We start from the raw sequence: 27,287 nt of genomic DNA, 5'->3' as shown, positions 1-27,287 counted from the left end.
TAACACTCGAATTTCGAATTTTGCATTTTGCAAATACGGTGACTAATTTGCACATGCACGCCAAATGAATAGACCATAAGGACGATTGTAGGAGCAATGTGTGATTCCTCGAACTATCAGACCAAAAGTTTCCATTCCTATTTTCATTTTGTTACTCGTGAAGTATTTTCAGAAACCTTGCTTTGCACAAGTGTTTTCTGAATAATCATTCGGAAACTCAGAACGAACTTCTGCATCAGGCAGCCATAAGAGATTTGTCAAGCGTTTTCTGAATAATCAGCCGCAACGAACTTCTGCGCCAATGTGGGATTGGCACCAGCCATCAAAGCGTTGCAACCTGCAACCTGATGGGCAGCCATAAGAAGGTCCCCTTCTTTTTGGCTGCTGCTTCTCTAGAAACCAGCTTCGGCTGATTTTCTTTGAAAAGCTGCAGCCACAGAAATCTCTGAGAAACGGTCTTATCATAGTAGGCAGCCACAAGAAGGTCCTCTTCTTTTTGGCTGCTGCTTCTCCAGAAACCAGCTTCGGCTAATTTTCTTTGAGAAGCTGCAACCACAGAATCCTCTTGAGAAACGGTCTTATCATAGTAGGCAGCCATAACCACAAAAGAGGTGTACACATTGTACAGTATGTCCTCGGATAGAAGCGAGCAAGTGAGACAGGGAGCACGAGCTGTGCTGTACTACTTATATTTACCCTACCATTGTACAGTATCTACATCTCTTTATCTATTACACCGCATGTACAGAGATTTATCATACACCGATGGCTATGCTACATCATCTCGTGGGCTAAAATTGTACACAGGCAAACAAAAATTGGGGATGATAACCCCAATGGACGACACCAAAAAAATTATGGGTCAGCTCTAACTGGTCGACGATGAACTCAGGCAGTGCCGGTTATCAATCTCTCCTGTTGGTCCAGTTTCTTCACCTTGACTAGGCCGAGCAAGATTTGTAGCCCAAAGTACGCACAAATAGAGTATGCAATGGTTGCTGGCATCTGCAATGGATAATTGAATGCGTTGAAGGACAATTTTGCACCAGTAATTAGCGACGAATGCAGTTTCTTTGGAAACTCAAACTTACCCGGATTGAATTGAGATGCAGAATGGTAGCAAGGTTTACCAAACTGCCGGCAGCAACTCCCTGGGTGACACACATCAGCATTTCAAAACAGAGTGGGGTTACACGGAGCATAGAAAGAATCGCATGTAGGTGTACATTATTGATTGAAAGAGTACAGTAATTAACAATTCTGAGGAGAACGCAATGCAAACTAAATAAACTTGCATGAACTTTCTATCCTGTACAACCTTAAATTTTCATGGCTCAGCATATAGTAACACAGCATAAAGCTAAAGTGGTTGCACTCACGTATCCAATTGTTTTCTGTACAGCAGCAACTCTTTGAAATGATCTTTCTGATTCTAATGCTCTGACACGGAGTTTGAGATCACCTTGCTCCTGTTATGAACAAAAAATTAGACCATTGAGTTCACTTGTTAGTCCCTTACTGATTTTAATTGCTCAATGGTATCAATCAACCACATAAAAGAATAAAGCAAAGAAACATTGTAGATACCAAACGCTCAATGATCTGTGCAAGCTTTTCAACTCTGTCAGGTTGACGAAACAAATTGTAGAATGCACGGGACTGCCTTTCCCATCTCTTCTTTGCATCCTGAGGTATAGTAGTCCATACTAAACATTAACACATGGGCCATCAATTAGATAGGTTCAAATTATAGACCAAAGGATAATACTTGCCTTAACAATTACTTCAACACCAGCTTCATTAAATCTGAGCAATTCCATGGCATATCTAGCAATTTCAATAGATGCGTCAGGTACTCAAGTCATACCCAGAAAACACCAAGTATACTTTGTTTTTGTCAATTAAGAACATGCAATGCTAGTAGTGTCGAAAATACTCACGGTTTAGCAATCTCTGTAATATCAAATCTAGGATCTAGACCTTTCCCAATACCATCCAGTACTGCAAAGAATTGAGAAATCATAAGGAACCATGACAATATGATAAGTAGTATGTTACAACCACGTTTCTCCACAAGTAAAATTATCAGACCTGAGAATGCTCTGACCACAAATGTAAAGGTGGCAGGAAAACGAAATGGTTGATCAGCAGCAATTGACAAAAGATCCTCTCCTGTAACATTTTATCCAAGTTAAAACTAAATGAAATCAGGAGTATCACATACATCTTGACATGTTTCTTTGTATCATGTTCCCTGATAAGGTTGCAGAAATCATTCATCCATTACCAATAGCTGCAAGCCTTTGCTTCTTCTTTTCAAACTTTTCCTCCTTCGACAATTGCTTTTTAAATCCCAGTTCCGCGGTTGCCATCTCTCTCTCTTTCCGTTGTGCAACTAGACGCTCTTCAAAGCTATAAAATAGATAAACAGAACAAAGTGAGGACTGAGGATACTCACCATTGTTCATCTCATTTAACAAAATTTTACACGTAACTTAATTAGAAAGCATCCTCCCAGAAAAGAGTGACTACCTATCAAGGAAAAATTGAGCTGTTCTTCTGACGGCTGTCATATCTCCAGTAGGAACAAGGACACCCATTTGAACCATTGCTTGAAGCACCTGCATGAATACACGCTTAGATGTTTTATGAAACTTCAGTGTCTAAATTATTGTTTGCAGGTCATCTGCAAGGAGAAACTTACTTTATCAGGATCCTTTTCATAAACTCCATAGAATACTTCAAGCAATCCTTCACGGATATTTGGACTAATACTGCAAGTAAGAAGTATTAATATTAGATTAGCAACATAAATGGACTTTACAGGTAATAGAAAGATCATATGCAACCTTCCCATCATCCCAAAGTCGTAGAAGATAAGCCTCCCACCATTCGCATCATCAACAGCAATGTTTCCAGGATGCTGTGAAGAAAACCAATTTAACCAGCATATTGATGCTGTATTTAATTGAGAGCAAAAACCGGTACAGTTGATTCATATCATGAAATTTCTAATGTCAGAGATGATACTGTATTTAACATTATGTGTATATCTGACACACATAGAGCTGCAGCCTGTAAAATTGGCAATGTTGTAGATTTCCTCGCTAATACGGGTTATGGCAGAGCATGGACCACAGAACTACACTTACAGTTTCTCTTAGTGCATAATCATTTTTGAGATTCATTTGAAAACATGCTAGTGCATTCATGTAGTACATATTTTTTTTAGATCAAGGAAGTTAATTGCTATGCGCTGCTGCATCAAGATGGTACACACAAAGAATAATTTCCGGCCTCTGCACCAACTAGGGATGCAGAGCAATTGATGTAGTACATATGAAGTAATACGAACCTGAAAAAGTTATATACAAATTCGTGCATGCTACTCAGAACCGAAAAAAAGACAATTAAACAAGTCATGAACAGTTCCTGCATCTGCTAGAACAATGCTTGTTCTTTTTGGTTCTTTTGATAACAGGGATGAATTTGAACATGAAACTTTGCAGGTCTGTGTAATTTTATGTGTACTGCATCCATGAATTTTATCAGAATTTATCAAACATTCTTTGATGCTCATATTTCAAAGGGTGGCATGACCTCCTCTGGGCACCAAACCTCCAACACGAACAACTATAGCATCATTCAATACATATATACAGTGCAAGTGCGACTAACCGGGTCAGCATGGAAAAATCCATGTGATAATATCTGCTCAAGGTAGGACTCAACAGCATACCGGCCTAACCTAAAAGGGATTGAAATTGGGACCAAAACCAACAAATGTCAGTAGACACAGCAAGTAAAAGCCATGGCTTACTACTTATTACTTGCTAGTATTTGGCACATACCTTTTGCGATCCAGTCCTAGCTTATCTATCTGCTTTATCCTATTTATTTTGATTCCTGGGACGTACTCCATGGTCAGAACCTGCAAAGCACACAAAATAAACTTAAGTCTTATTTTCTGTTCTATGTTGCTCGAGAATCTGTTCCAAAGTTTATGTGTAGAAGGAACCTGAGGTGTAGTATACTCCCAGTAAATTGCTGGAACCTTCACATAATCCATATTTTTGAAGTTTTCAGAAAACTTTTCCGCATTAAATGCTTCCTTAGTATAGTCTATTTCCTAAAAAAACATGAGCTGATTAGATCCTTTGCTTTGATGCTAAATACAGAAGAAACCCCAAAACCAAATGAGTAACTTGGAAAAACTTATCTAAAAACATTTTGAATAAATATGTTGACATGAAGAACTCAGAGCAAGCAAGAGCACTGTGAAATGTACAAAGTACAAACCAGTCCTAACATCACGATGCAAGCCTCTCCTCACGCTAAAATAAAAGCAACAGCAATTTACTGTTCTGTAATGCCTAATGATCTCAATTTACTTCTATTAAGCTAAGATGTCCGGGTGACCTTCTCGAAGAAAAAGGATGTTCGGGTAACTGGATAAATTTGTTTCAGATGATCTATTATAGAACAGGGGTTGTCAAAACCTGAGCTTTGACAGGAAGGGAATAGTAATGAACATAGGATGTGAAACGTAAGTAAACTACCTGATACAATACAGATGCACATTCATCATAAATGGCAACCCAGTCTCTCTTGGCACCATCTGACTTGGGATCCACTTTCTGAAGGTATTCTGCTATAACCTAGAACAGAATCAATTGAGCAATCAAACAGTGGTTTCAAAGGAAAGAAAATATATAGAGAGGTACAACACATTATGGAAAGATACACATTCAAGTGACTTGCCCTTAAATTCTTCAGATCAATATCAAACAGCTCTTTGAGACCAGGCCTTTGCACTTTGATGACAACTTCTTGGCCATTCAGGCATGCCCGATGAACCTGGCCTGCCAAAAAAGGGGTGTGTTGTTATAGTATCAAGTTGCTTAACAAAATAAAATGTCTCCTGCAAGCTTATTTACCGAGGCTAGCAGCAGCTATTGGTTCAAAGTCAAATCGATCAAATATCTCATTCACAGGTGCTCCTAGCTCTTCTTCAACAGTTGACACAGCTGTTTCTGAAGGAAATGGAGGGACTTGATCCTGCAAACGAGAGAAGAATTCCATGATAAAATTGGTATAAAGTATAGAAATAGTACTGCGGTACTGCTAGCAACCAAAAATATAGAAAAGATGTGTCAAGAGAATATTTACCTATCAGTCAATCACACAAACTACAGTATTCTCCTTTTTTGTCAGACGTGGTTAACTACTAACCCCTCCTTTCCTATTCACAAAGGTTGGCGTATTTGGTTTCGTTAAGACAAGGTTTTGACCAAGAATTACTTTATTAATATGTGTTTTTTAAGACATGAAATTTATATCAATAGATATGTCTTCAAAGTTCTTGCTGATAATTGTGGTTTCTTATCATATAAATTACATATTAATAAAGATATTATTGGTCAGAATCTTGTGTTAATGAAACCAAATATGCCAACCTTTGTGAAAAGAGCGGAGTATAATGCTAGACAAGTATGATTGAGAACCCGAGACTGACAAAAATGACTTACTAGATTGATCTAGTGACCAGCTGAACAAACAGTGGACATCTATTATGCATAAATCAAATGGGAGTGGCTGAAGATATAATCAAGTGGAGGAGACTGGGATTAGCTGGCCCTAATAGAAGTGATAGACCATAGGATTTCGAAGGACTGCCAACGGTGCACGTGTTGATGGCGGAAGTTGTTCTTAAAAGCCTTAAATGCTTCGTAACCACCTAAACAAGTTGTGTTTTGCACGCAGATACAGGATTGTTGGTCTATGTCACGATGATACAGATTTACCCTTGATTCCATGAATATTAATAATTAGTTTTCTTCAAGATTCACATACTTCTTTTAGAAGTATTGAAGAAATTCACATACTTCTTTTAGAAGTATTGAAGAAATCCCTTATGCTTTTCAAAACATAAAATACACATTTTCTATAACAAGCTAAGATGGATGCGGATTTGCAACTAACAATACCCACCACAGCTGCTTTGCATATGTCCAGTTTTATTGTAGCGTAAATAAAATCAACAAAGTTCAACATACAAACCTGCAATTCAGATAACTGATCCACGTATTCTTGTGGGAGAATATCCACTCTGGTGGAGAATTGTTGCCCTATTTTAATAAATGTGGGGCCTAGTCTCAAAATACTCTCCTTCAGCCACTTGGCGAGAACTTTCCTCCTCATTACCCTTTTTTCTTCTGTCATCCCCCCTGTAGAAATAATCAAATATGTATAATGAAGCTACACAAGTTTATAGTAAAATTCTAGGCAATTCCTCGACATCAAGGAATGTCAAACAATGTTATATGGAATACGTAGGAAACTTCAGAGACCAACAAAAATCATCCAGAAAATTTAATAATATGCAATACACACTGTTTTATAGGATGAAGGATTTTGTTGAACTACGTAGTTCTGCAGGTTATCATAAACTTCTGGTGCTATGTTCAGATAGTGATCTATTTTTTTTATGACTTGTAACTGAAGCAGGTGTGACCGTGTGATTACATTATGTAAGAAAATCATGAACTTACCTGTTATTTTCACAAGTGCAAAAGTAGAATATCCGCCTCTCTTAAATATATTGCTAGTGCTGCAGTGCATATACTAACACAATGAAACATGTAAGGCTAAACATGGTTGATGAGCAAAAACTAACTGTTGAAAAAAGATGACACTTAAAACAATCGTTTGCTACCGAGTTACGGAAACTATAGAACCAACGAATTTAAAAGGAAAGACTGGCATTTAGCAGAGTAAGAAAGATAAAAAATAATAATTAGGCACCTGGTTGCATATGATCTTTGATATATTATATATGAGTATCATTTCTGTTGGCGTGATATGTTACTAACCTCGATAAGTGAACTTCTGGTTGTTGAGCCAAACCTTGAATATAAATGCAAAAACAGAGCCCCATATTTCCAGCGTTCTTTGAATTGTTGAATAGGTTTTGAACCGATTCCAGCGACCGCCAGGAACAACGGACACCTGCAAGGTTTAGATGTTCAACCCAAAAGAGGAAACAATAGCGGTACAAAATAAATTAGGAGTATTTACTTGGGCCAAATAGAAAAATGTGATCCTGTTAGTGTGACAGAGTGCAAATGAACAATAATATTAACCCGAATCATGGAGATAAAATGTGCACGGTGGAAAGTCATGCTGCTTTCAACCTCAATAGGATCAAAGCAATGCATACATGACACAACAAGCTAACTGACCCTTGCTTCTTTTTCTCCATAAGCTACAAATTCTCCACCATGGTGGCAATGATATTACTCGTTCCAGATGATGCTACTACCCTAGTCCTGCCTGCATTTAACTTCATTCCAACTAGAACAAAACATTGAGTAAACTACTCCTGACATTGCATTGATGTGTCACCGAACTCAAGCTGAGCTCTTGCTTTAGTGAAAGCAACAGCACAATCCAGCTTATACAAGAGATACTGAACATTTGCACGTCTGTCACAGACATGGCACAACCCAATCATCGCACACTTCCAATTGAGATGCTGAGCAAACAAAATTCACCTTGGGCATGTCCTCCCCTTCGCTTCGTTTGAACCAGGCGTCCTCCTTGCCGATCTCCTCCACTCTCAGCTTCCTCCTCCTCTCATCCTCCCCCGGCACAGAGCCGGATACCACGGAAGTGCTACTCCCGGACGCCGCGGGCTTCACAGTCGTGCCGTTCCCGCTTCCGCTCTTGCTTCCGTTGCCGTTGCCGTTGGACCCGAGGTACGCTTCCACCGAGGCATCGTCGTACTTGAGACCGCTCGCGCTCCCGTTGAGCCCGTACTTCCTCGGTTCCTCCTCGGTAGGTGCGGAGGAGGCCTGTTCCTCGAGAACAGCAAGAGCGAGGCGGCCCCTCGATCGGCGGCGGGAGGAGCGGAGCGGCGGCGTGGGGTGGAGGCGGAAGCGGCGGAGACGGAGGTGGTCGGGGACGGAGAGCGAGGTGGAGGCGACGAGGGAGACCGCCGCGGCCGCGACGGACATGGCCGGGCGGGGGACTAGGGTTTGGTTGGGGGGGGCTTTGAGCGTGGAGGAGTGGAAGCGAGAGGAGGCGGAGGAAGAGGGAGTGGTGTGGAGGAGAGAGCAAGACGAGAGCGGGAAGGGGGCAGGGGAGACCCTGGAGAGAGAGAGGTGGTGGGAGTGGAGCCACATGGTTGGCACGGAGGATCAGGAAATCTGAGGTGGGAAGCTCTGATTGGCTGTAGCGGGAGGCCGTGGGGCCCAGGTGGAAGGGATGGGTCACGTGGAAACCTTTTAGACCTCTTTTGCGGGTATTCTTGTGGCCTTTCGTTCGTGTCCTTTTGGTTTTTTTTTTTAGGGAGTGCGTGTCCTTTTGGTTGGAGCTGTGTTGCGACGTCGTGGACTTGTGATCGGGATGTTCTGTTCGTATCTGCCCAAGTTCCCAGCCGGGCCGGGCTGCCGGGGGTTGTTCCTCCACGGTCACACCACATGGATGATGTAGCAAACTAGAGATTTGCCACAAGTCTGCGACTGGTCTCCAGTATTGGAGTTCGGAGTTCATCCGTGAACCGAGAAGAACGACTCAGACGAGTATGATATGTGTATGCGTATGGATGGGTCTTATAAAATGATAATTGTCTACAGTATGTATAAACGACACCCTCATGTATGGCATCACCGGATCCGTGGCGCAATGGTAGCGCGTCTGACTCCAGATCAGAAGGTTGCGTGTTCGATTCACGTCGGGTTCAATACCCCGATCCTAGTCCGGTTTCCTTTTTCTGTTTTGTCTTGAGGGTCCAAAGCCCAAACGGCATAATTTCTTAGTATGTATAGCCCATACATGGGTGATTGGGCCTCCGGCTCCTCTTTCATTTCGTTTTCCTTTATTTAATAATTTCTTATGGCCTCATGGGATGGCAATTGACAAAGCAGGGATGTCTCGCAACGAATCGGACTCTATTTTACAACTGAATCCAACAAGGGGATGTGAAGAACATGCAAGCTTTTCAGGGTTGTGAGGCCATAAGAGCAACTCCAATAGATCCCTGCATGGCCCTCAATAGTTAAATTTTGGAAATTTGGGCGCAAAACCGTCCTCCAACAGTATCCCCATCACATTCCCCATATGGAGCAGAACCCCAAATCCAGGTCGGCATCCCCCATCCACCGACCACCGATGCAACTGCCGACACGGAAGGTTCTCCCCCGCCGTTTTCTCCGCCAGCTACGCCCCCTCTCCCTCTCCCATCATCATTTTCTACTGTGCTTGTTCCCTTGCCGCCGGTTGCCGCGCTTGGAGGGATGGAGCCGCCCCTGGAGCTCGGGTCGCCGGCCTGTTGCTGGCGGCGATACACTGGCGCTGGGGAGGAAGCAAGAGGGGCGACGGCCATGGTGACGGGCGAGGGCGGGGAGGAGAGGGCGCGCTCGGCCTAGAGGAGAGGCCGGCACTGGCCATGGTGAGGGCCGAGGGCCGATTCTTGCCATGGTGAGTGGCGGCGGCGGCGTTGGGCATGGGGATGGGCGCAGGACGGCAGGAGGTGGCGCTGGGTAGGGGCAGGGGCACGGGCGGCGAAGTCCAAAACAAGGAGCTCCTAGTTGGGCTAGAAGTTTGAGATGTACGGGGATGAGGAGTAGAGGAGCACGAAGGTGTACTACTATTTGTATCAATGCACTGCGATTTCTATCAGATGTGTGCGTTTGATTTTGTAAATTGAAGCATATTTTTGTAAAAATAGCACCGATAATTTATAAAGAAGAGTTGGATTGATGTAATTTAAAAATAACACTAATTTTGAAAATATAGCCGGTATAGAAGAGTTCGTTATAAAGACTATGGTAATTTAAATAGGAGTATTATAGTTTACTTAAATAGTTTATTATGAATAAAATACAACATTTTTATTTCAATTATATATGTTTCAAATATACGATTCAAATCAACTCATTTGAAATATTGAAGTTTGAAAAATCATTTGAAATTTATGAATATAATACAGAGATGTGAATTATAGGTGATGAGGTTTGGAGAATCAGACGAAGAGAGTTGAAATTTGAGGGAGGAATATGAGAAGGGAATCCCCATATATGAGATTTGCGGGATGAGATTTGAGGAAGCTTTTAGAGATGCTCAAACAACGACCTTATTTCTTGGTATGCGAGTTTCGTGGCGAAAGAGCAGCTCCTTTTCAAAGAAACCTCCGTTTTTCTATTACTAGAAAACCAAGCAGTATAAGTTGAGAATACAAACCTAACCACGCGATTACGGAGGGTAATGAAGGAAACAACTAACATCCTCCTGAAGAAGTAATTCTCTGTCAGATTTTCCTCTAAGCAGCGATGAAAATTTCATTTGACAAAATGCAAAACTGAAGTGCTTCTCTGTCAGATTTGTTTACCTGCAAAATTGACCAATTAGAGACTCGTGACACAATGCCAGCCGGGTCATTTTACCAGTTACATAGCCCAACTTATATTTGGATTTATTTATTTTTACCTAGCGGGTCACCCCACCGATTTCTATTAGAGAAACCGCCCGAACGGTATTACAGAGTTCAAACAAAAAAAAACAGAAACAAGAGAAAAGGAGGGACAGTCTTAGAAAACCAGCTAACACACAAGTAAGCAACAAAATGTCCTCAAAACCCAAAAGCTGCCTTCTGCGCACTCCATCCTTCTATCCTGTGATTCTTCTTGTGACGGACGCCCATCCATGGCACATCGAGTAAGCTTCACTGATCACCCACCTGAGTAGATGAGCTCCCACCTCCATGCTTCTTCTGCCTCGGTCTTTCTGCGATAGAGCCCAAGAGTCAAGATTGTTACAAAGTGCATAAATGACTGCAGCATGGTTTGACGGCATCTTGTGCTCAAAACAGGTTGTGTTTCTAGTTTTCCAGATCATCCACAACACAGCTGCCCCTCCACAATGGACCATCTTGCGCTGGCCATCTGGGAAGGAACCCAGCCATCCCCCAAACATGTCGTCAGTGATAACAGGAGGTCTCGACAGACCAAAGGCACATACCACGACTTGCCATACTAGTTTTGCAAGCGAGCATCTAAATAGAAGATGGTCAATAGTCTCATCTTCAGCACAGAAATAGCATTGCTTATCACCAGTCCACCCCCCTATGCAGCAGATTATCCTTGGTCAAGATGTTGTTTTTAAGCACCAACCACAGGAGCGTTTTAATCTTCATAGGGATTTTCAGATCCCACATCTTTCTATAAGGAACCAGCCCACAACTTCGGAGTTGCAGGTATAAGAATTTGACCGAGAATATCCCATTCTGACATAATTTCCATCTCATTCTATCTTCCTCGTCAGAGAACTGGAAAGCAGCAAATTTTGCTTGAAGCTGACACCACTGATCAAACACCTCCCCCAATAAAGTTCTTCTGAATTGAATAGAAGCAATCCCCAATATTTGGATATTTGGGACCGTAGCTTTGCTCGCGTTTGCATAACAAGGTTTCATTTGCTGCTCGATCGAGACCAGGAACAAAAATGAACGGCGACTGTCACGTGACGAGAGTTAACAGAAGCTTGTGGCGCGATGGATCTATCCTGCGAATCAACGCATGCAGCTAGCCATCAACAGTAGAAGAAGAATCCGTTGTTGGATTACACCCACGATCGAGCTAGTACTCCGTACGATGAATCAATGCTCTTAACTGATGCCAAGCTTTTCCCTAGTCAAACGAACACGTACTACGTGTAGTCCTGAACAGGTGGAAGAGTAACGCCCCCGCAAAATTTGCCCACTATACGGCAGGTGACGGGTTCCATCCGTGTGGTCACCGGGGATCTCTTTTGGTACGTGCAGCCGGGCCACCCAACATTTAGTTCCACGCCACGCCCGCGAGGATAGAAACACGTAGCGCAACTAGAACCTCAGGCTCTTGATGAACGGAAGACGCGCGCACGTTTCGTGCGTAAACTCAAACACCTACAAAAATGCGTCGATTAAATTCGCCGGGGCCCTGCAAAACAAAAAGGGCTCCCCCTGTGTGAAGGTGACAGAGAGCGACGGTTGACATGGGCGGCGGGCTGGCCCGGCCAGTGAGTAACTGTTTTTCTTTTTCTTTTCTACGTACATGTCAACGAACCCTGTTAGTTAGGAGTTAATAGAAGGCCCAAGTAGTTGAGCCGAGCGGCACTGATGACGGCACCGTAATGGCCGCGCTAACCACCGTCTGTTTTAAATCCCCGTCGATCTTCGTTGCAACGGTATTCTTCATCAAAGCTCCAATGTATGTCTCCACTGTCCACCAAGCATAGAGTACCTATGTTTGCCAAGTCCCTCCATTGTCCATGCATCAACGGAATTAAGAGTGTAAATATAATGTCTCTAGTAGTACAATACTTTTTATTCCTGGTCTTAATGTGTTGAGAGAAGAAAAGGACATGTACGATGATAGATAAGATTGCCCATTCTTATGCGTTCCACATTATTTATGAAAAACAATAAAAATGTTGTATAATAAGTTATCTCATATATACAACGATATCGCCGGTGGCGTTGAGGAGTGTGAAGCGTTTGACTGCTGCTCTATTTGAAGTGGTGGGTTTAGTTTTGTGTTCGTATTTTCCAGGAAGCATGCGTGTCTCGGTTTGTTGGTTCCTTCTCTGATCGGTGAGGCTCGGCTAGCTTCGACTTTGTCGTGAACTTAGTGAGGCTATGTCTTCCTAGATTCGTCTGGCGTATTCTGGTTCCGACCGACGACTTGTCGGTTGCTACATCAATAACGTTTCCTTGGCTCTGACGTGGTTCAGAAGTTCAGAGGCATCATTGAGCTTAATTCATGGCGCGCCACCGGCGAGTGCAGGAGAAAGACGGGGATGTTTACCCACAAAACTTGTGTGTTATTTATTTTACTTTAAAGATGGCTCTTGTAAAGTTTGGTTGGTTTAATTTACGAGTAGTGCACTTGCCTTGTCGGAAAAAAAATACTACTTCCGTTTCATAATTATCGTCTCAAATTTGCCAAAAAAATGGATGTATCTATTTCTAAAAACATCTAGATACATGTAGTATTTCGACAAGAATTATGCAACGGAGGCCATCGAACCGTAGACGCCCTCTTGTTAGCCTTTATTTTTTTTAATTTCAATTTTTGAAAAGGAGGTTGAAACCGGCAACCTCTGCATCATCGTGGAGCCCTCTTTCGGAAAAAAAAGAAGATGGTTCTCGTTAGCCTTCATGGAGCCCTGTTAGATTGGTGCGCGCTTCTGATCTTTTTGCTAATCCGGTCTGGAACTCTGATGCCGTAAGTCGATGAATGCTGTCCTTTAAATACTCCCTGCCTTCTCCCCGCTACCTCGTCAAACCATCCCTCCATCCGGCGGAAAATCTCCCACAATGGTCGCGGCGCAGGACCCGGAATCCTTCTTCGCAACCGCGCCGCCGCTGCGAGATGCCGACGCGATCGCCGCGAAGTTGCAAGCGTTCATCGCCAGCAACTCCCGCTCCTCAGGTAATTTAAACCCCTATGTCGTCACGAAGTCGTGACAGTACCGAACCGCGCTGCCAGTCGATTGGCAGATGCGAGTCCTTTCGTCGAACACCTGACGTGCATGGCGGCTGACTCGCGCCGATTTGCTTGTGCCGCACAGCGGGCGGAGGCAACGGGCGGCCAATCGTGTGCGTGACGTCGGGCGGGACGACGGTGCCACTGGAGCAGCGGTGCGTGCGGTACATCGACAACTTCAGCTCCGGCCACCGGGGCGCTGCCTCCACCGAGTAAAGCACCCTTCTGTTCTTTGTCCTCTTGTCCTGCTCTTGGCGGTTCTCGGTTTCCTTTGTGTACGTTGTGTGCTTGCTTGGCGATGGCAAAGGCCCGATAGCATTGTACACTGCTCACTTGCTCGGTGACAACCACCACACACTCAACTATAATATTGCAACCTCGCTCTGGGCATAAACAATTAGATTAGAAGTAGGTCGCATTCAGATGCGCATGCCCCATGACAATGTCCACGTGCACTAGGTCTAGGAGTGACCACTTGATAGCGGTGTTTCAAAGTTCAGCAACACTTCAGTTCACAAGATTTCAAGCAAGAACTTTTTCGATCTTGTAAAGAACACTTGCATTGCAAACTGGCCACTGATATGTACTAGCGATACTTGAGCAAAAGATTGGGTATGGATTAGTCTTATTAAATGAAATATTTCCAAGTTTTTTGTTGTACCTGTTAAATAGTACGCCTTTTCAATAAATAGTAAGCCTTGCCGCTGCGTTTCTGACTGACCATGCCTCTTTTACTTCAGAACTTTTAGTACAATACATATTTGCAGACAAACTATGTTGGCTTGAAAGTGTAACCTCCCTGTGTTGTGTAAAAACAAGCACATGGCTGGAACCATGAAAAGTTTCTGTTTCCTGACAAGTTTGAAGTATATATATTAATGTTTTTCTTTTGATAATATAGGTATTTCTTGAAGGCTGGTTATGCGGTTATCTTCCTCCATCGGCGGTAACTTGCTAAGCTAATAAGTGTCTTCACAGAAATTGTTTAAGATATGTCGTCCATTGAAGCCATGAAACTGGTTTTCTCCCCTCCAGTTTCAGGACTGTGTCTGTATACTGCAAAATGATTATTTTTCATGGACAACTTGGGGTTACTCTTACTTTTCACAGTGCATAATATGAAGTTTTCTGTTACCTACGTTTCATGCAGAGGAAGTTGCCAGCCTTACTGTAGGTTCCTGCCTGATGATTCTTTCCTCAAGTTCTTAGATGTAAATGAAGAATCAAAAGTTCAAGGTTGGTAATATACAGATCCAGTGCAGATAGGAAAAGTTACATTTACTTCCCTAGCTTGTTCACTATCACGTCTCTTTTTTGCTCAGTGGCCGAGTCCCATGAAACAGTAGTAAAGAAGGCAATTGGAGACTACTGCAAGGTATAACATGCACTGCTACCAACGGTGGCACACTAGATGTAGAGAAGGGTACTAACAGGTGAATTTTTTTCCTGCAGGCTATGGAAGGAGGTTCTCTGCTGAAACTCCCATTCACCACAATATTTGAATACCTTCAGGTTTTGTATCTTCTATTTATTGCTAGAATTACATGTCAATCGAACCAAAAATTGGAAAGCATGACAACACATTGGGTTGCAGTTATTGAGGATGGTGGCTACATCTGTGAGTTCTGTAGGCCTACGCGGAATGTTCTATCTTGCTGCTGCTGTCTCTGACTTTTATGTTCCTTGGGAGAGCATGGTATTATTTAATCAGTCGCAGTACATACCTCCTGATTGCCTAACACTACAGAAGAAGAAGATTCACTGCAATTGCCTTACATGATAAACATGGAATTTAATTGTTCTACAGGCAAAACACAAGATTCAGTCAGCTGGAGGCCCTCTAGAGATGAGGCTCAGTCAGGTTCCGAAAATGCTTTCCGTATTGCGGAACCAGTGGGCCCCCTTGGCATTTTGTATATCATTCAAGGTTAGATTGTTGATCCCATGGAAGAGCAAAAGAATTTACACATGATAAATATTAGGTATGTGCAATTTATTTTAACAATTTGTTCTAACTATATGTAAAATAAATGGCAGCTGGAGACAGATTCAGACATTCTTGTTCAGAAAGCAGATATGGCTATGAAGAAGTACAAGATGAACATTGTTGTGGCCAATTTGCTTGCAACATACAGAGAGGAAGTCATTATTGTCACAAATGGAGAAAAGAATACTATTCGAAGGTGCAACAGCGATGAAGATTTGGAGGAGAAGATAATCAAACTCCTAGCACATAAGCATTCAAAGTACATTTATGGATCACTGGTAGGTGCAACCAGGGTCGAGACTGCATTATGACAAATCTTCCGCAAAGGTTTGGCCTAAAACACTACAATATTTGGCTGGTGTCTGGGTAATGATATGGAGAGAAAGCTGATGTAAATGAGATCAATCACTATACCTGTGATTTGTAACGATGCTGACATGTGTGTGAAGCAGCATCGCCATATACACATCTTCCTTTTTTTGTTTCCAAAATTAAAAAAGGATGAAGCTAAAGGTGCCATAACCTACTAATAGCTTTCTGGACTGAACAGATTATTCTATGTTAATTTTTAATGCGGAATACAATTTGAAGTTCCAAGTTCACCCATGAAGTTTTGCTAGTTCATTTTGTTTGCTTTTTGAGGAAAGACGCATCTTCTCTCGAATTGTATCTTGACTTGTTGGCCATTCTTGATTACCTGTTGCTAGTATCTTTTATTTATTTATTTATTTTGAACTCAGTTGATATTGTTTCTAGAGAGGATTCGTCAGTGTATCACTTATTGTACGACCTAAAGAGTTAGGATATACTCCCTCCGTTCCATAATATAAGTCACGCACGCATTTTAAGATTTTGCTTTGACCATCAATTAGACCAACAAAATGTGAATTATGTATTATAAAAACTATACCGTCGGAAACTTCTTTTGGATATGAATCTAGTGGTATAATTTTTATAATACATAGTTCACATTTTGTTAGTCTAATTGATGGTCAAAGTTGTACCTCGAAATGCGTGGACGCCTTATATTATGGAACGGAGAGAGTATAGATCATACTTTGATTGGTCAAGACAAGACTTTGATCAACAATTACTATGATAGTACAAAAATACTAGAACACTGTTTATTCATATGTGTTACTATTCATAGTTGATGTGCCAATCAATTTTGACCTGAAGTTCTATGGCATGCTATCTGAATGTTTCTTTTTCCAGAACACACATGTTATCTCGAATTCTCAATGTTGTCAACAGAATTCAGGTTTTCGGATTTTTGCTCTCTTTTCTAATATTAAATCAGAAACATACTGCACAAGTGCATCTAAACATTTGAGTGCACCCAAGTCGATCCCGGCTCATCCTTTCCTCCTGGCTGAAATTTTCATGGGTATGGTTTGCTTCAACATTTACGTAATTACTAGCTGGCTCGCCTCCCTTATTTTTGGAGCTCACTAGGACATGTACAATGAGGTGACATTAGTTTTTTTTTAGCAAGGCCATGTAGTATAATTGCTAATGTGGAAGAGAGTTGAATAAATAAAAACTTGAGTTTTTTCACAAGAATGACAAGGCAAAATAAGAAACATTTGTCATCGTACTAGATTTCACCATTTCTTAACGTTTATTTATTTAATTTATTCATCTAATCATTAATCGTAAGATATATACTCTTATGTCACTAAACATAACCACCTATTGCGCTACATGTTTTGTTTTTTTTTCTAAATGACACGGAACACGTAAGAGAATACAGTTTATCAACCATTGTGTACACGTTTTTGCCCGTGCAAATTACTGGACCGCTGAACTCCGTTACAAAATAATCGTTTTTTGACAGGTTGCTAATGAAAGCCATGGTTGCAGGCGCGCCTGTCGCTCTCTCTGGTTCGTTCGAAATTCGAAACCCACCCCGACGTTAACAGGAGAGAAACGAATCGGAAATAGTGGTCGTGCCTTGCGTCGCGCGGCACGGCTAGCTTGACCGCACACATGCCACACGGGAGTAAAATACGCTCTTGCTCTGCTTCTTCCAGCGCGTTTCCCCCCACTTTCCGCGCAGCGCGCACCCAAAAACGAGGGCCGAGTCAAAAAGCCGTCGCGCTCGCGTCGCATACACAGTCCAGATTCCAGACCCACGGCCCACGGCGCGCACGAGCTTCAAATCCTACGGCGCGTGAGCTTCAAAGGAGACTCGATCGGGTCTCGTGCGTCACGCGTGACATGCCTCTTTCCCGTGCTCGCCAAGTTGCGCGCCCCGGCTTTTGGCACTACTAGCTCTCCTCCTCGCTTCAGCTTGCGTGCCAAGGCTAATCCCCTATAGAGTTTATAGACTCCCTGGCCCCGGCGCCTATATATAGCGGCCGGGCACGCAGCTCAACTCACACACAAGTCCCAAAGCTCATTTACAAGCAATCATAGCCTGCAGATTACTTACTACTCGAGCAAATTAAAGAAGAAGAGCAAGAAGCTAGGTAGCGCGAGAGAGATGGCGTCCATGATGGGAGGAGACTTCGTGGAGGCCTACGTGCTCAAGAATGCCTACAAGGAGAAGCTGAGGCGCATGGACAAAGCGGCGGCGGCTGAGGGGAAGAGCGGCAAGCAGGACGGCTCTGCTGGAGAGAAGAAGGCTGCAGCAGGTGCGAGCAGCAGGGGAGGATTCTTTGTGCTCATGAAGAAGAAGGTGCACCCCAAAGCGGCAGCGGGGATCGAGCCTGCTGCTTCTTCCTCATGATCTTTTACAGTAGCTCAGCTCGATCACGTATTCCTGGTTTCACGATCCAAGGAATTGGGGCTGGCAAGGCTGCAAGTACTATATGTACGTATGATCCAAGTTTAATTAGTAGACATTTAGATGCCACGAAATGGTAGGCTGCATGTAAGCGTGCTGGATTCACCTTTGCCGCTAGGAGCGCGTGTAAACTTGTTCTTTCGATTAGCTTCTTTTGGAAGGAGAGTGTGTAACTCACACGATGTAATGTTTGTTCGTTTGTTAATTGGTTGCTTAAGTTGACATGGAATGAGGTTAAAATAATATGCTTTCTGAATTTTACTTAAAGGTTTTGTTATGCAATTTGCCTGATTTTTAGTTAGGAATCAGTGAATTGCTCGTCATCGGAGTGGAGATGGCGTCTAGATACTAATCCTATGAATCTGGTACGTCGAATATATCTGCACGATCGAAATTCAGCCTATCCAATATAGACATGTAACTGCTTGACTCCCTGTCCCTGTTCATTTAAGTCACGATCGTCTGAGAAAAAACAGAAACAAAATAACGGCATACTTTCTTTATGATTAAGCTCGTTGGAACAATCGCTCCGAAAAAAGGGCTTGTACATGATAGACCGGCATAGTACATTGAAATTAGGGCTGTTCAAAAACGGGTTGGAGTGAAACCGTTGGCCAGCAGCCTAATCATATTCTTTCATTAATCCCAACCTTACACGGTTTGGATGGCCCATAGCTTACACGGTTTCACTTCAACCCGATTTGAACAGCTCTAATTGAAATGACTCCAGCAACTAAAAACAAGTTGATACTTGATACAGGTCACGCTCTTGTTTTTTTTGTCAAGTTGTCAACACATAATTTTATCAAAGCAAAAAAAAAGCCAATAAAAAGGCTTTTTTTTTCTCATTTGACATTTGCTGGTTGTTGCCGGCTAGAACTTAAAAAAAAGGTGATGATCTGTTGTATCGTTGTCTCAAATTGACAGAGTATGTCAGCTAAAAAGATGCTGCTAGTTGCAGGTCAGATAGACCAGCCAGCTCGATCAAGGCCAACAGAACACGACGGTTCTAGCCGATCAATTCACAATTAGTTATCGGAAAGCATGAATTAATATACTCCCATGTCCATTTCACCGAACCGACTATACCCATTTTCTCGCACGCATTCCATGTCCAACCCATCGTCAGGTCGTCACGCATGACCTCCAACACCCGTAACGAACAACTTAAAAAAAGAAAACAAGAACACGATCAGGACATCTGTCTCGTGCCATATGTCACAGCATGGAAAAGGAATTATTAATTGTTTCTTCTGGCGCTGACATAGCCGCGTTTGGACTTTCTTCCTTCGAGCTCATATGAGACACCACGAAGCGTTGAGGCACACACGTACGTGTGACCGTTGACTGGCATGCATTAGCTGATTAATGATTATACCTTGCTTGTTCAGTTTTGACACTCAAAACTCAGAAGAGGGGGCATACTGACAAAACCGGATCTGCACACCATGCCGCCACGATGCCTCCAATCTTCATGCCTGCCTACTTCCTTGACATTTTGCTGGATGTCTCCCATCACACGTTGTACGTCCATTAGCGTCAGGTTGTTGCAGCCAAGAGCAAAGTCAGGAGATGATGTGTGTGTGTGCGCGCGCGCCACATGTTAAAGCTGCGGATAGGCTATCTGGAAAAGGTGGCTTTAATTATGATTCAGAATAGAACTGGAACTCTGGAACCAGGCATGGATCACAGTCCCCTGACTTGAGTCAGTGACGAGCGGGGTCCACATGTCAGTGACCTGGGACTTGGATCCCTAACTTAAAAGTCAGGGACTTCGACTTTATGGTCACTGACAGGTGGAGCCGGGTCCACATGTCAGTGACTTGCGGTGACTTGCGAAGTCACTAGGACTTGGATCCCTAACTTAAAAGTCAGTGACTTTGACTTTATGGTCACTGACAGGTGGGGCCGAGTCCACATGTCAGTGACCGTAAAGTAAAATAAAATAAAATCCTTCCTTGTACAAGTACACTGAATTTACAGTATTCGTGTTGCCAACACTAGGTCTACAGAGCACTGTTTGGGCAACTGAATCGACTTCTAAGTACATGTTATATATTCCTCTTAGTCAAATTGTGGACATAGAGGTTAATATCACAGCAACTGTACTATGTGTATATACAATGACTATAAGTGTCAAACTGTGGACATATTTGGCTACGATTGCAGCAACAATGACTATAATTGTTTCTTGTATGAAAAAACTCTCCAGCATCAGCAGAGGCTCTCGTTCTAAACATCAAGAACCTGACAGCTCACAAGCTCTGCAGCCCCAAAATTCTTGGAAGCCACTATGCTCCATAATACGTTTTCTTCATGTGGAACGCTTTCCGTGCTATTCTGCAATACAGCTTGCATAACTTGAAGATTGTTGTTTGCCCCTTTTGTAATAACATGGAGCCTTCCATGAAGGCTAGCGAGCAGATAAGGAGACTCGGCATCAGTGAAATCATGAACTGGAACCTGTGGTACGATAGTTCTCCAAACATCTTCTTCAGAATCATACTTCTTTATCTGGCCACTGTCCAAGGAGCTGGAAGGCTCCAATGTATAAAGCTCATCATTGACTACCATACCCAATTTTGTGCCTGCTTGCCTTGCTGGCCAGCCATCACCAAGACCATCTGGCATTGATGACCAAGAGTTCAGTTCTGAGTCATAGATCTCACCTCCAATGTCAAAAAAGAAGGGCCACGAGTACAGACTCTGAGGAACATATAGCTTTCCTTTGTAGGATGCCATCCCAGTGGCAATAGGCTTCAGCACATCAGCTAAGAAAGCTGTGGGCAATACCTGTGCTTTCACAAAAGGCATTTCTGGCAACTCACTCCACAGACCAGTTTTGGGATCAAACACTTCACCCGACCGTAGAGGAAGCAAGCCATTCTGACCCCTACTAACTCCACCAACCACATATAACTTACTCTTTAATAGTGATGCTTTAGAGAAAGCCCTACCAGACATCATCGGGTTTACTTCCTGCCACAAATTGAGACAAGGGTTATATCTCCAAACGCATTTTAAGGCCACTGCTTTGGAAAAACCCCCCAAGACATACAAGCAACCATCAGCAACTCCAACAGAGCAACCACAAAAAGGCATCTGGTCCAAACCATATCGGCGCGAAAACCATCCCCTCACAAAATCAGCAACCCTAATGCTCGAGCCCACAACAGTCCCCATCCGGAACCCAGAAAATCGTGTCCTCCCAGTGGATTCCTCCTCATTGACAAATGAAGGCATGGATGGCAACCTTTGCCACTTCTGGAACAATGGATCGAGAGCAAAACAATCAAGTTTATTTGCCTCAGCTTTGGTCAGTATATAGAGCCATTCCTCGGTAACACCAAGCTCTCTTCTCAGCTGGGAAAGTTCAGAGCTGGTGATAGCAGCCTTCCAAGCTCGGCTAACCATCTTCACCTTTAAATAATAAATCCGTGGTAACCTCGCAAGAATTTGAAATGAAAGCTCATCAGGAAGAGCTGGAATTATTCTCGAATATGACCCATACTCATATGTGGTGGTGATCTTGGCCCTCTTATTTGAACTGGATCCATGTTCCTCACGTGAATCCACAGATCGAACATTGCTGTTTGCCATGCTTAAAATAGAACCCATCTTGTACTGCTTATTTTCTAATTCAATTTTTTTTGTAGTGAAACACCTCTAACCACTGGCTGGCACCAAATCTGATTTGGAAGGAAAAATGGAGTTATATGGGTTTGTCATACCAGAAACACATGATAGCAGGGGACAGAAGCTCCAATACAGCTAAAATCATGCATTCAAATTTTACTGGAGTACTAACTGAACAGTAACAGGTTCCATCTAAGTGGTAAAACACTTAATAAGAACAAAAAAGATTTAAAAAATCTAAAACTGAAAGTGTGCAAGCGAAATACATTAGTCAATTTAATCCCCAGAGTCCCAACCATGAGTTTAGGATCATTAATCTAGTGCAAAAAAGGGAGAAACCTCAACCAAGACTGAAATTCTTCTGGAATTTCTACGATCCAACATCAAAGGGCACAAAATTTGATCAAAACCCTTTTTAACCTGACTAGCCCCATTTTCCATTTCAACGAAACGGAAATTACATTGTCTTTTACATCAGAAGAGAGCAAAGCGGGAGGAACTAGCGGGCTGGTGCTTCTGTAGGAAACGAACTGCGACCTGGCCATCTCAGTCCAGCCACTCTGGGACAAAAACCTACGGACGCAACCTCAGAAACTAACCTACGGCAGAACAGTATCAGTTAAGGCATCATCGGCCACAAACAAGCATATTACAGACCAAGTTCCAAAACGAGCAGCAGCTATTCTCAAACAGCAAGCAAAGCAAGATTAACCTCCCAGCCGACGGACAAGAGCTTGTGAATCTTCTGAGCAGAAATTATACACCCTTGTGCCACAACGAATTCCCCTCTACAGGCCTCAACTTTGAGCCTTTGACCCAAATCTAAACAGACCAGACCTAACTACGACGGCCACCGAACATTCAAGCGGCGAATTGGGAATCCTACGGGGTAGCAAGGCATCCAGGGCACTATTACTACCGAACGAATTGGACCTGATCACGATTCAAGCGGGGAATTGGGATCAATCGAAGCTTACCGCGAGGGAATCGACGGATGAGTGGACGCAGGTAGCCGTTCGAGGATGTCGCTGTGCCCCAGTGGCCGAGCTCTCGGTGGACGGCGTGGCGGAGCGAGAATCGAAGGGGGAGGCGCTCCGCCGCGCTATGCGCGGACACGGCCGGGTGTCCCGGGGATCGGTGGGACGAGGCGGCCGGACGGGACCTTTGCGTGCAGACGGCGCCTTGCGGGTTCCTGGAATCAGTCGGGTCCGTCCGTCCAGGGATACTACGTTTTCTGTTTCTGTTTCTTCTGGGCTTCTGGCCCGCTTCAGCCACCCATGTCTGGACTTCGGTGATGATACAGCAATGATTCATCGTGGTTCGTACACGTAAAGGCTGTCGCCACCGGTGAGAAGTGAGAACGGAGCCGATGGATTAAAAATACTTCGGCTTATTTTAACGAGTTTGTGGCAGTTGAAGTGTTACATACGGATCGGAGTACATGTTTAACTTATTTTATAAACCAGAAAAATACTCGTATTTCATAACAACTGATATACAAATATAAAATTCGGTCTAGTTAAACAAGAAAGTTAGTTATTATTATATGAGAACGAGATTGATACAAGTCTTACTTCATTCGATGATGATGGACATCCCTATATAAAGGGGTACATGGAGCGATGACGGACAGCCCTTCCTCTACCCCTTTATATAAGGTTGTCCATCATCGGATAAAGCAAGACTTGAATCAATCTCGCTTTCATCTAATATGTTATCACGTGCGCGACTGTGCCACGAGCACAGGAAGAACAGAAGGAGAAGAAGAAAGGATATGAGAAAACAATTCTAAGCTCCTCATTGATGGCAGCAATTACCTAATCTGGACCATGGACGTTAAGATAAATTTATCGGCTAGGGGATTGATGCAACAATCACAACACTTGTTCAAGGAGCTCCGGCTATCCTTGAGGTCAAAACGTATGCTGCGTTACACTTCATCTGACATCACATTTACCTGGAATCTCAAAACAGAATATTTAATGGAGGAGAATACACTAAATCTGTGGACCTCCCTAAAGGAGCGTTATGATCAACAGAGATGGGTGATTTTACCTTAAGCACAACGCGAATGGCAGTACAATCGTTTTCAGGATTTCAAGTTGGTTGCAGCATACAACTCTGTTGTGCATCGGATAAATTCAAAATTGAGATTTTGCAATCGTGCAAACTCTGATACTGTTCTCAACTTCTCACTGAAAAGACACTTTCCACACTCCATCCATCTATGACAATTTTGGATGAACAATATCGCCAACGAAAGTACCAAAAGTACTCAGAGAGAGATATTCAGCCCTTGAGGAGGGAAAGCATCATGAGCTACTCCCTCCGTTTCTTAAAAATTGGCATATTAGGTTTCATTAAGACAAACCTTTAACTACAAATTACTATGTGGTTTATATGACATGAAATTAGTATCGCTAGATTCGTTATCAAAAGTACTTCATGATACTATGTCAAGGTGTGGTCAAAACCTTGTCTTAATGAAAGTTAATACGCCAATCTTTAAGAAATGGAGAAAGTACTTCAAAAGAATCATATTTCCTGTCGGGAACATTGCTGGTTCCTGAAGATCATACATTCCATGGTTCTAAAAATCATAGAAATTTAAAGGGAAGTGAAGAGGGAGTGAGTTTCGGGAGAGGTTTCTGTTTCTGTTTCCTAAGTCTTGTTTTTTTTTTGTGTGTGACCAGATTGTACAAGTAGAGGAAGTTTTGGCCGACGATGCTCCTCTTAAAAGAGAAATTTAACTCCCACGGTATCTTTTTTCCGCACAAGTTTGCTGTTCCGATCCTCAGCGCTATTCAAATCATGACTGATATAAGTGTGCGTAACACAGAATGGGGCAACAGACTATGTCACTCTCCCATCAAGCGTAGCACGTCATCTACTTCCGGGCAGCTCCCAATGATGTCAAACAGCACATCCTGCGCCACCTCATCTATGGCACCTCCCAGCACCAATGGAGACACCAACGCCGCCATATCCTCCTCCTTCCCTCGGTCACCATAGCTTTCGCCCGCCCCCTGAATGCAGCTGTAGTACAGCTTCATCAGCTCGTCGATCGGGCTCCGGCTCGCCTGATCTGTAGCCGCGAGCTGATCGGGCAACATTATGGTCAGCTCCCTGCTCCCGCCTGCAGTTGGCTGCAGGGTATACTTCTCGTTCTGAACCGAGCTTCCGCTGCCGCTGCCGCTGCGCGAGACCTCGCGCTTGCGCTTGTCCTGCTGCACACCAACGCCCTCGAGGTCATCCTTCTCCCCCATGTCCTTCTTGTCTTCCTCCTCCTCCTCGTCATCATCGAGCTGCGAGATCTGCAGCGAGGCCTTGAGCCGGCCGCTGAGCGCCTCCTCCTGCCGGAGCACCTTGGACCATGTCTCGGACTCCTTGGCGCTCATCTTCTGCTGCAGCCGCTTGGACTGCCACACGAGCTTGCGCATCTGGTCGAACCGCGGGCTCATGTGCTTGATCACGGCGCTGAGCAGGGAGATCTTCCAGGCCTTCTTGAGGTCGTGCGGCTTCCGGTACGGCGGCACGCCCTGGTAGGCCTGCATCTCGCCCTGGGTGCCCCACCAGGGCTCGTGCCCCGTCGGCCACCACGGCGGCGCCAGGCCGCGCTCCAGCGGGAAGCTCCGCTGCGGCGGCTCGCAGTGCTGGATGAGCGCCGAGAGCACGGAGCCCAGCGTGCTGTCCTGGATGTCCTGGAGACGGTAAAGGCACGAGGCCAGGCCCAGCGGGCTGTCTCCCACGGGACCGACCAGGCCCATTGGCCCGGCCCGGTCGAAGCTGACGTTCTCCTTCCACCAGCCGCGGAGGCTGTCGGAGGAGCCGGACATGGGCTCGCCGGCCTCGTCGATGACGCCGTACACGAACCCGCGCGCGTTGCAGGCCTCCATCATCCTCAGCATGTGCCGGAGCACGCCGTCCTGCGCGCGGAGCATGGCCTTGCGCCGGCACTGCACATCGAGCGATTCCTCGGCCTGCAGGCCGGAGCCCGAGGACGACGACGCCGTGGACGATGTCCGGGAAGGTGGCCCCGCCACGCCCCTGGCACCGGCTCGGCCCTCGAGCTTCGTGAGAAGCATCTGGTCCTTCCACATGCGCTTCTTCAGATCGGAGATCTCGAGAGACTCAGAGCCCGATTCAGAGTCGCTGATCTCCTCCGGCTGCTCCAGGGCCTCAAGGTCGTCGGCAGGAGCAGGACCGCCACCAGCAACTCCAGGCGCGTCTTCGTGCTCCATGACCGACTCTTCAGTAAAACGCCTTTTGACGCGAATCCCCTTACCCATACACAAGGTGGTGTCTTGTTGTTAACGAACTGTCTATGACGGGAGCTTAGCTAGCGAATGGTTGCACCGGCGAGCTATTTATATCCGCTGGCGGGCGATGCAGCCAAAAGAAGAAATTCAGCATCCGGCCGGCGGCGTGGCTGCGAACCCGTGAACCGATCAGGCCAAAGGTGGTCTCGGGAATCGGTTGCGCGCGCTCGCTCGCTAAGTTTCCGTGCAAGCGCGTGCTTGCTGCCTTCCAGTAGTTTCCGGGATCTCTAGCTAGCTAGCTCCTGGTATGCTTCCATGGTAAGCAGGCGCACATGGTTTCGGATATGGATCGCAAATGAACAGCTAAAATTTCTGTCTCCATACCACATCATCTCAGGGCCTCACTCCCAATTCGTTTAGTTTAAAGTACGTGTATGGTTTCAGCATGTTTTCATGTGGATGTGGTGGCGAATTGGAGATGGGCCGCTGCGCATGGAAACTCATGCAGTTTTTTAAGTAGCTAGCCGTGGCCAAGCGGTATACATAATGCTGTTTTTAAAAACAAAAAGGCGGTACATATGGACAAATCAACTTAGGAAGAAGGAAGTCATCTTCCCAACCATATCGACCATCTGTTCTTTGTTCTTTTTTGTTTTTTTTGCGGGGACCATCTGTTCTTTGAACGGTATTGCATACCAAAACTTTGGTAAAACTATTAAGATTAAGAAATACTAGGATTACTAGAATTGCTCTGTACTCCCTCCGTTTCTAAATACTTGTCGTTGTTTTAGTGCAAGTTTGTACTAAAACAGCGACAAGTATTTAGAAAAAGGGGGAATAGAACATACTAAGAATTCACATGTTTACAGATTACAAAAATATACGAGTATATTATTTAGATACCTCTTATAATTGGAGCACATTTGTTCCCAAACGCAGATGGCCAGGTGGGTTGCCGATTAAGCTTCAAATTAGGACATACGTTGGATGACATTTTGTTGTAGCTCAGGGCAAGTTCTTTTAGACTTCTTGGACCGGGGTTTTCAAGAAGATACCCTCCTCCGGCTTTCTGGAGAAGCCGGCACCTAATT

The 27,287-nt window shown here is 44.2% G+C and overlaps 5 protein-coding genes and 1 non-coding gene across 6 annotated transcripts; 3 read left to right on the top strand and 3 right to left on the bottom strand.

Moving 5' to 3' along the window:
• Window positions 1-565: 565 nt before the first annotated feature.
• Window positions 566-8,198, bottom strand: LOC100835867 (protein ACTIVITY OF BC1 COMPLEX KINASE 8, chloroplastic). Its single transcript, XM_003575165.4, has 20 exons — window positions 7,554-8,198; window positions 6,873-7,008; window positions 6,061-6,227; window positions 4,938-5,058; window positions 4,762-4,862; window positions 4,560-4,658; window positions 4,019-4,129; window positions 3,852-3,931; window positions 3,679-3,748; window positions 2,850-2,923; window positions 2,705-2,774; window positions 2,533-2,621; window positions 2,288-2,412; window positions 2,092-2,172; window positions 1,941-2,001; window positions 1,773-1,827; window positions 1,588-1,686; window positions 1,380-1,469; window positions 1,092-1,151; window positions 566-1,005 (listed from the first exon to the last, which is right to left on the bottom strand). The coding sequence occupies exons 1-20, from the start codon at window positions 8,181-8,183 to the stop codon at window positions 889-891; spliced, it is 2,436 nt and encodes an 811-aa protein (XP_003575213.2). The 5' UTR covers window positions 8,184-8,198; the 3' UTR covers window positions 566-888.
• Window positions 8,199-8,671: 473 nt separating this feature from the next.
• On the top strand, window positions 8,672-8,743 carry TRNAW-CCA. Its single transcript has one exon. It is a non-coding gene; the product is annotated as a tRNA-Trp (tRNA).
• A 4,507-nt stretch (window positions 8,744-13,250) lies between these two features.
• LOC100835250 (phosphopantothenate--cysteine ligase 1) lies at window positions 13,251-16,123 on the top strand. The gene is made up of 9 exons (XM_003575163.4): window positions 13,251-13,472; window positions 13,612-13,738; window positions 14,428-14,472; window positions 14,677-14,762; window positions 14,849-14,901; window positions 14,979-15,038; window positions 15,121-15,222; window positions 15,334-15,453; window positions 15,564-16,123. Exons 1-9 carry the CDS (start codon window positions 13,358-13,360, stop codon window positions 15,822-15,824), a joined length of 969 nt encoding a protein of 322 aa, XP_003575211.1. The 5' UTR covers window positions 13,251-13,357; the 3' UTR covers window positions 15,825-16,123.
• Window positions 16,124-17,874: 1,751 nt separating this feature from the next.
• LOC100835559 lies at window positions 17,875-18,568 on the top strand. Its single transcript, XM_003575164.4, has one exon. The coding sequence runs from the start codon at window positions 17,999-18,001 to the stop codon at window positions 18,242-18,244; it is 246 nt and encodes an 81-aa protein (XP_003575212.1). The 5' UTR covers window positions 17,875-17,998; the 3' UTR covers window positions 18,245-18,568.
• A 1,674-nt stretch (window positions 18,569-20,242) lies between these two features.
• On the bottom strand, window positions 20,243-23,185 carry LOC100834943 (F-box/kelch-repeat protein At1g22040). Its single transcript, XM_003575162.4, has 2 exons — window positions 22,915-23,185; window positions 20,243-21,990 (listed from the first exon to the last, which is right to left on the bottom strand). Exon 2 carries the CDS (start codon window positions 21,917-21,919, stop codon window positions 20,534-20,536), a length of 1,386 nt encoding a protein of 461 aa, XP_003575210.1. The 5' UTR covers window positions 21,920-21,990; window positions 22,915-23,185; the 3' UTR covers window positions 20,243-20,533.
• Window positions 23,186-24,566: 1,381 nt separating this feature from the next.
• On the bottom strand, window positions 24,567-26,875 carry LOC100839719 (ETHYLENE INSENSITIVE 3-like 5 protein). Its single transcript, XM_024462353.1, has one exon. The coding sequence runs from the start codon at window positions 26,224-26,226 to the stop codon at window positions 24,796-24,798; it is 1,431 nt and encodes a 476-aa protein (XP_024318121.1). The 5' UTR covers window positions 26,227-26,875; the 3' UTR covers window positions 24,567-24,795.
• Window positions 26,876-27,287: the final 412 nt, after the last annotated feature.

This window comes from Brachypodium distachyon, chromosome 3, assembly GCF_000005505.3.
Source record: "Brachypodium distachyon strain Bd21 chromosome 3, Brachypodium_distachyon_v3.0, whole genome shotgun sequence".
Lineage (NCBI taxonomy): Eukaryota > Viridiplantae > Streptophyta > Magnoliopsida > Poales > Poaceae > Brachypodium > Brachypodium distachyon.
Note: the sequence above shows the minus strand (reverse complement) of the source record. Positions and strands in the feature narration are given on the sequence as shown.

Coding starts and splice junctions, on each gene's coding strand:
- LOC100835867 (XM_003575165.4), bottom strand. CDS start 8,183: ATGTGGCTCCACTCCCACCACCTCTCTCTCTCCAGGGTCTCCCCTGCC. Junction 7,009..7,553: donor AAGGGGAGGACATGCCCAAG/GTGAATTTTGTT, acceptor TAAACCTTGCAG/GTGTCCGTTGTTCCTGGCGG. Junction 3,932..4,018: donor GGGAGTATACTACACCTCAG/GTTCCTTCTACA, acceptor TGTGCTTTGCAG/GTTCTGACCATGGAGTACGT.
- LOC100835250 (XM_003575163.4), top strand. CDS start 13,358: ATGGTCGCGGCGCAGGACCCGGAATCCTTCTTCGCAACCGCGCCGCCG. Junction 14,473..14,676: donor GTTATCTTCCTCCATCGGCG/GTAACTTGCTAA, acceptor CGTTTCATGCAG/AGGAAGTTGCCAGCCTTACT. Junction 15,454..15,563: donor CATTTTGTATATCATTCAAG/GTTAGATTGTTG, acceptor AATAAATGGCAG/CTGGAGACAGATTCAGACAT.
- LOC100835559 (XM_003575164.4), top strand. CDS start 17,999: ATGGCGTCCATGATGGGAGGAGACTTCGTGGAGGCCTACGTGCTCAAG.
- LOC100834943 (XM_003575162.4), bottom strand. CDS start 21,919: ATGGGTTCTATTTTAAGCATGGCAAACAGCAATGTTCGATCTGTGGAT.
- LOC100839719 (XM_024462353.1), bottom strand. CDS start 26,226: ATGGGTAAGGGGATTCGCGTCAAAAGGCGTTTTACTGAAGAGTCGGTC.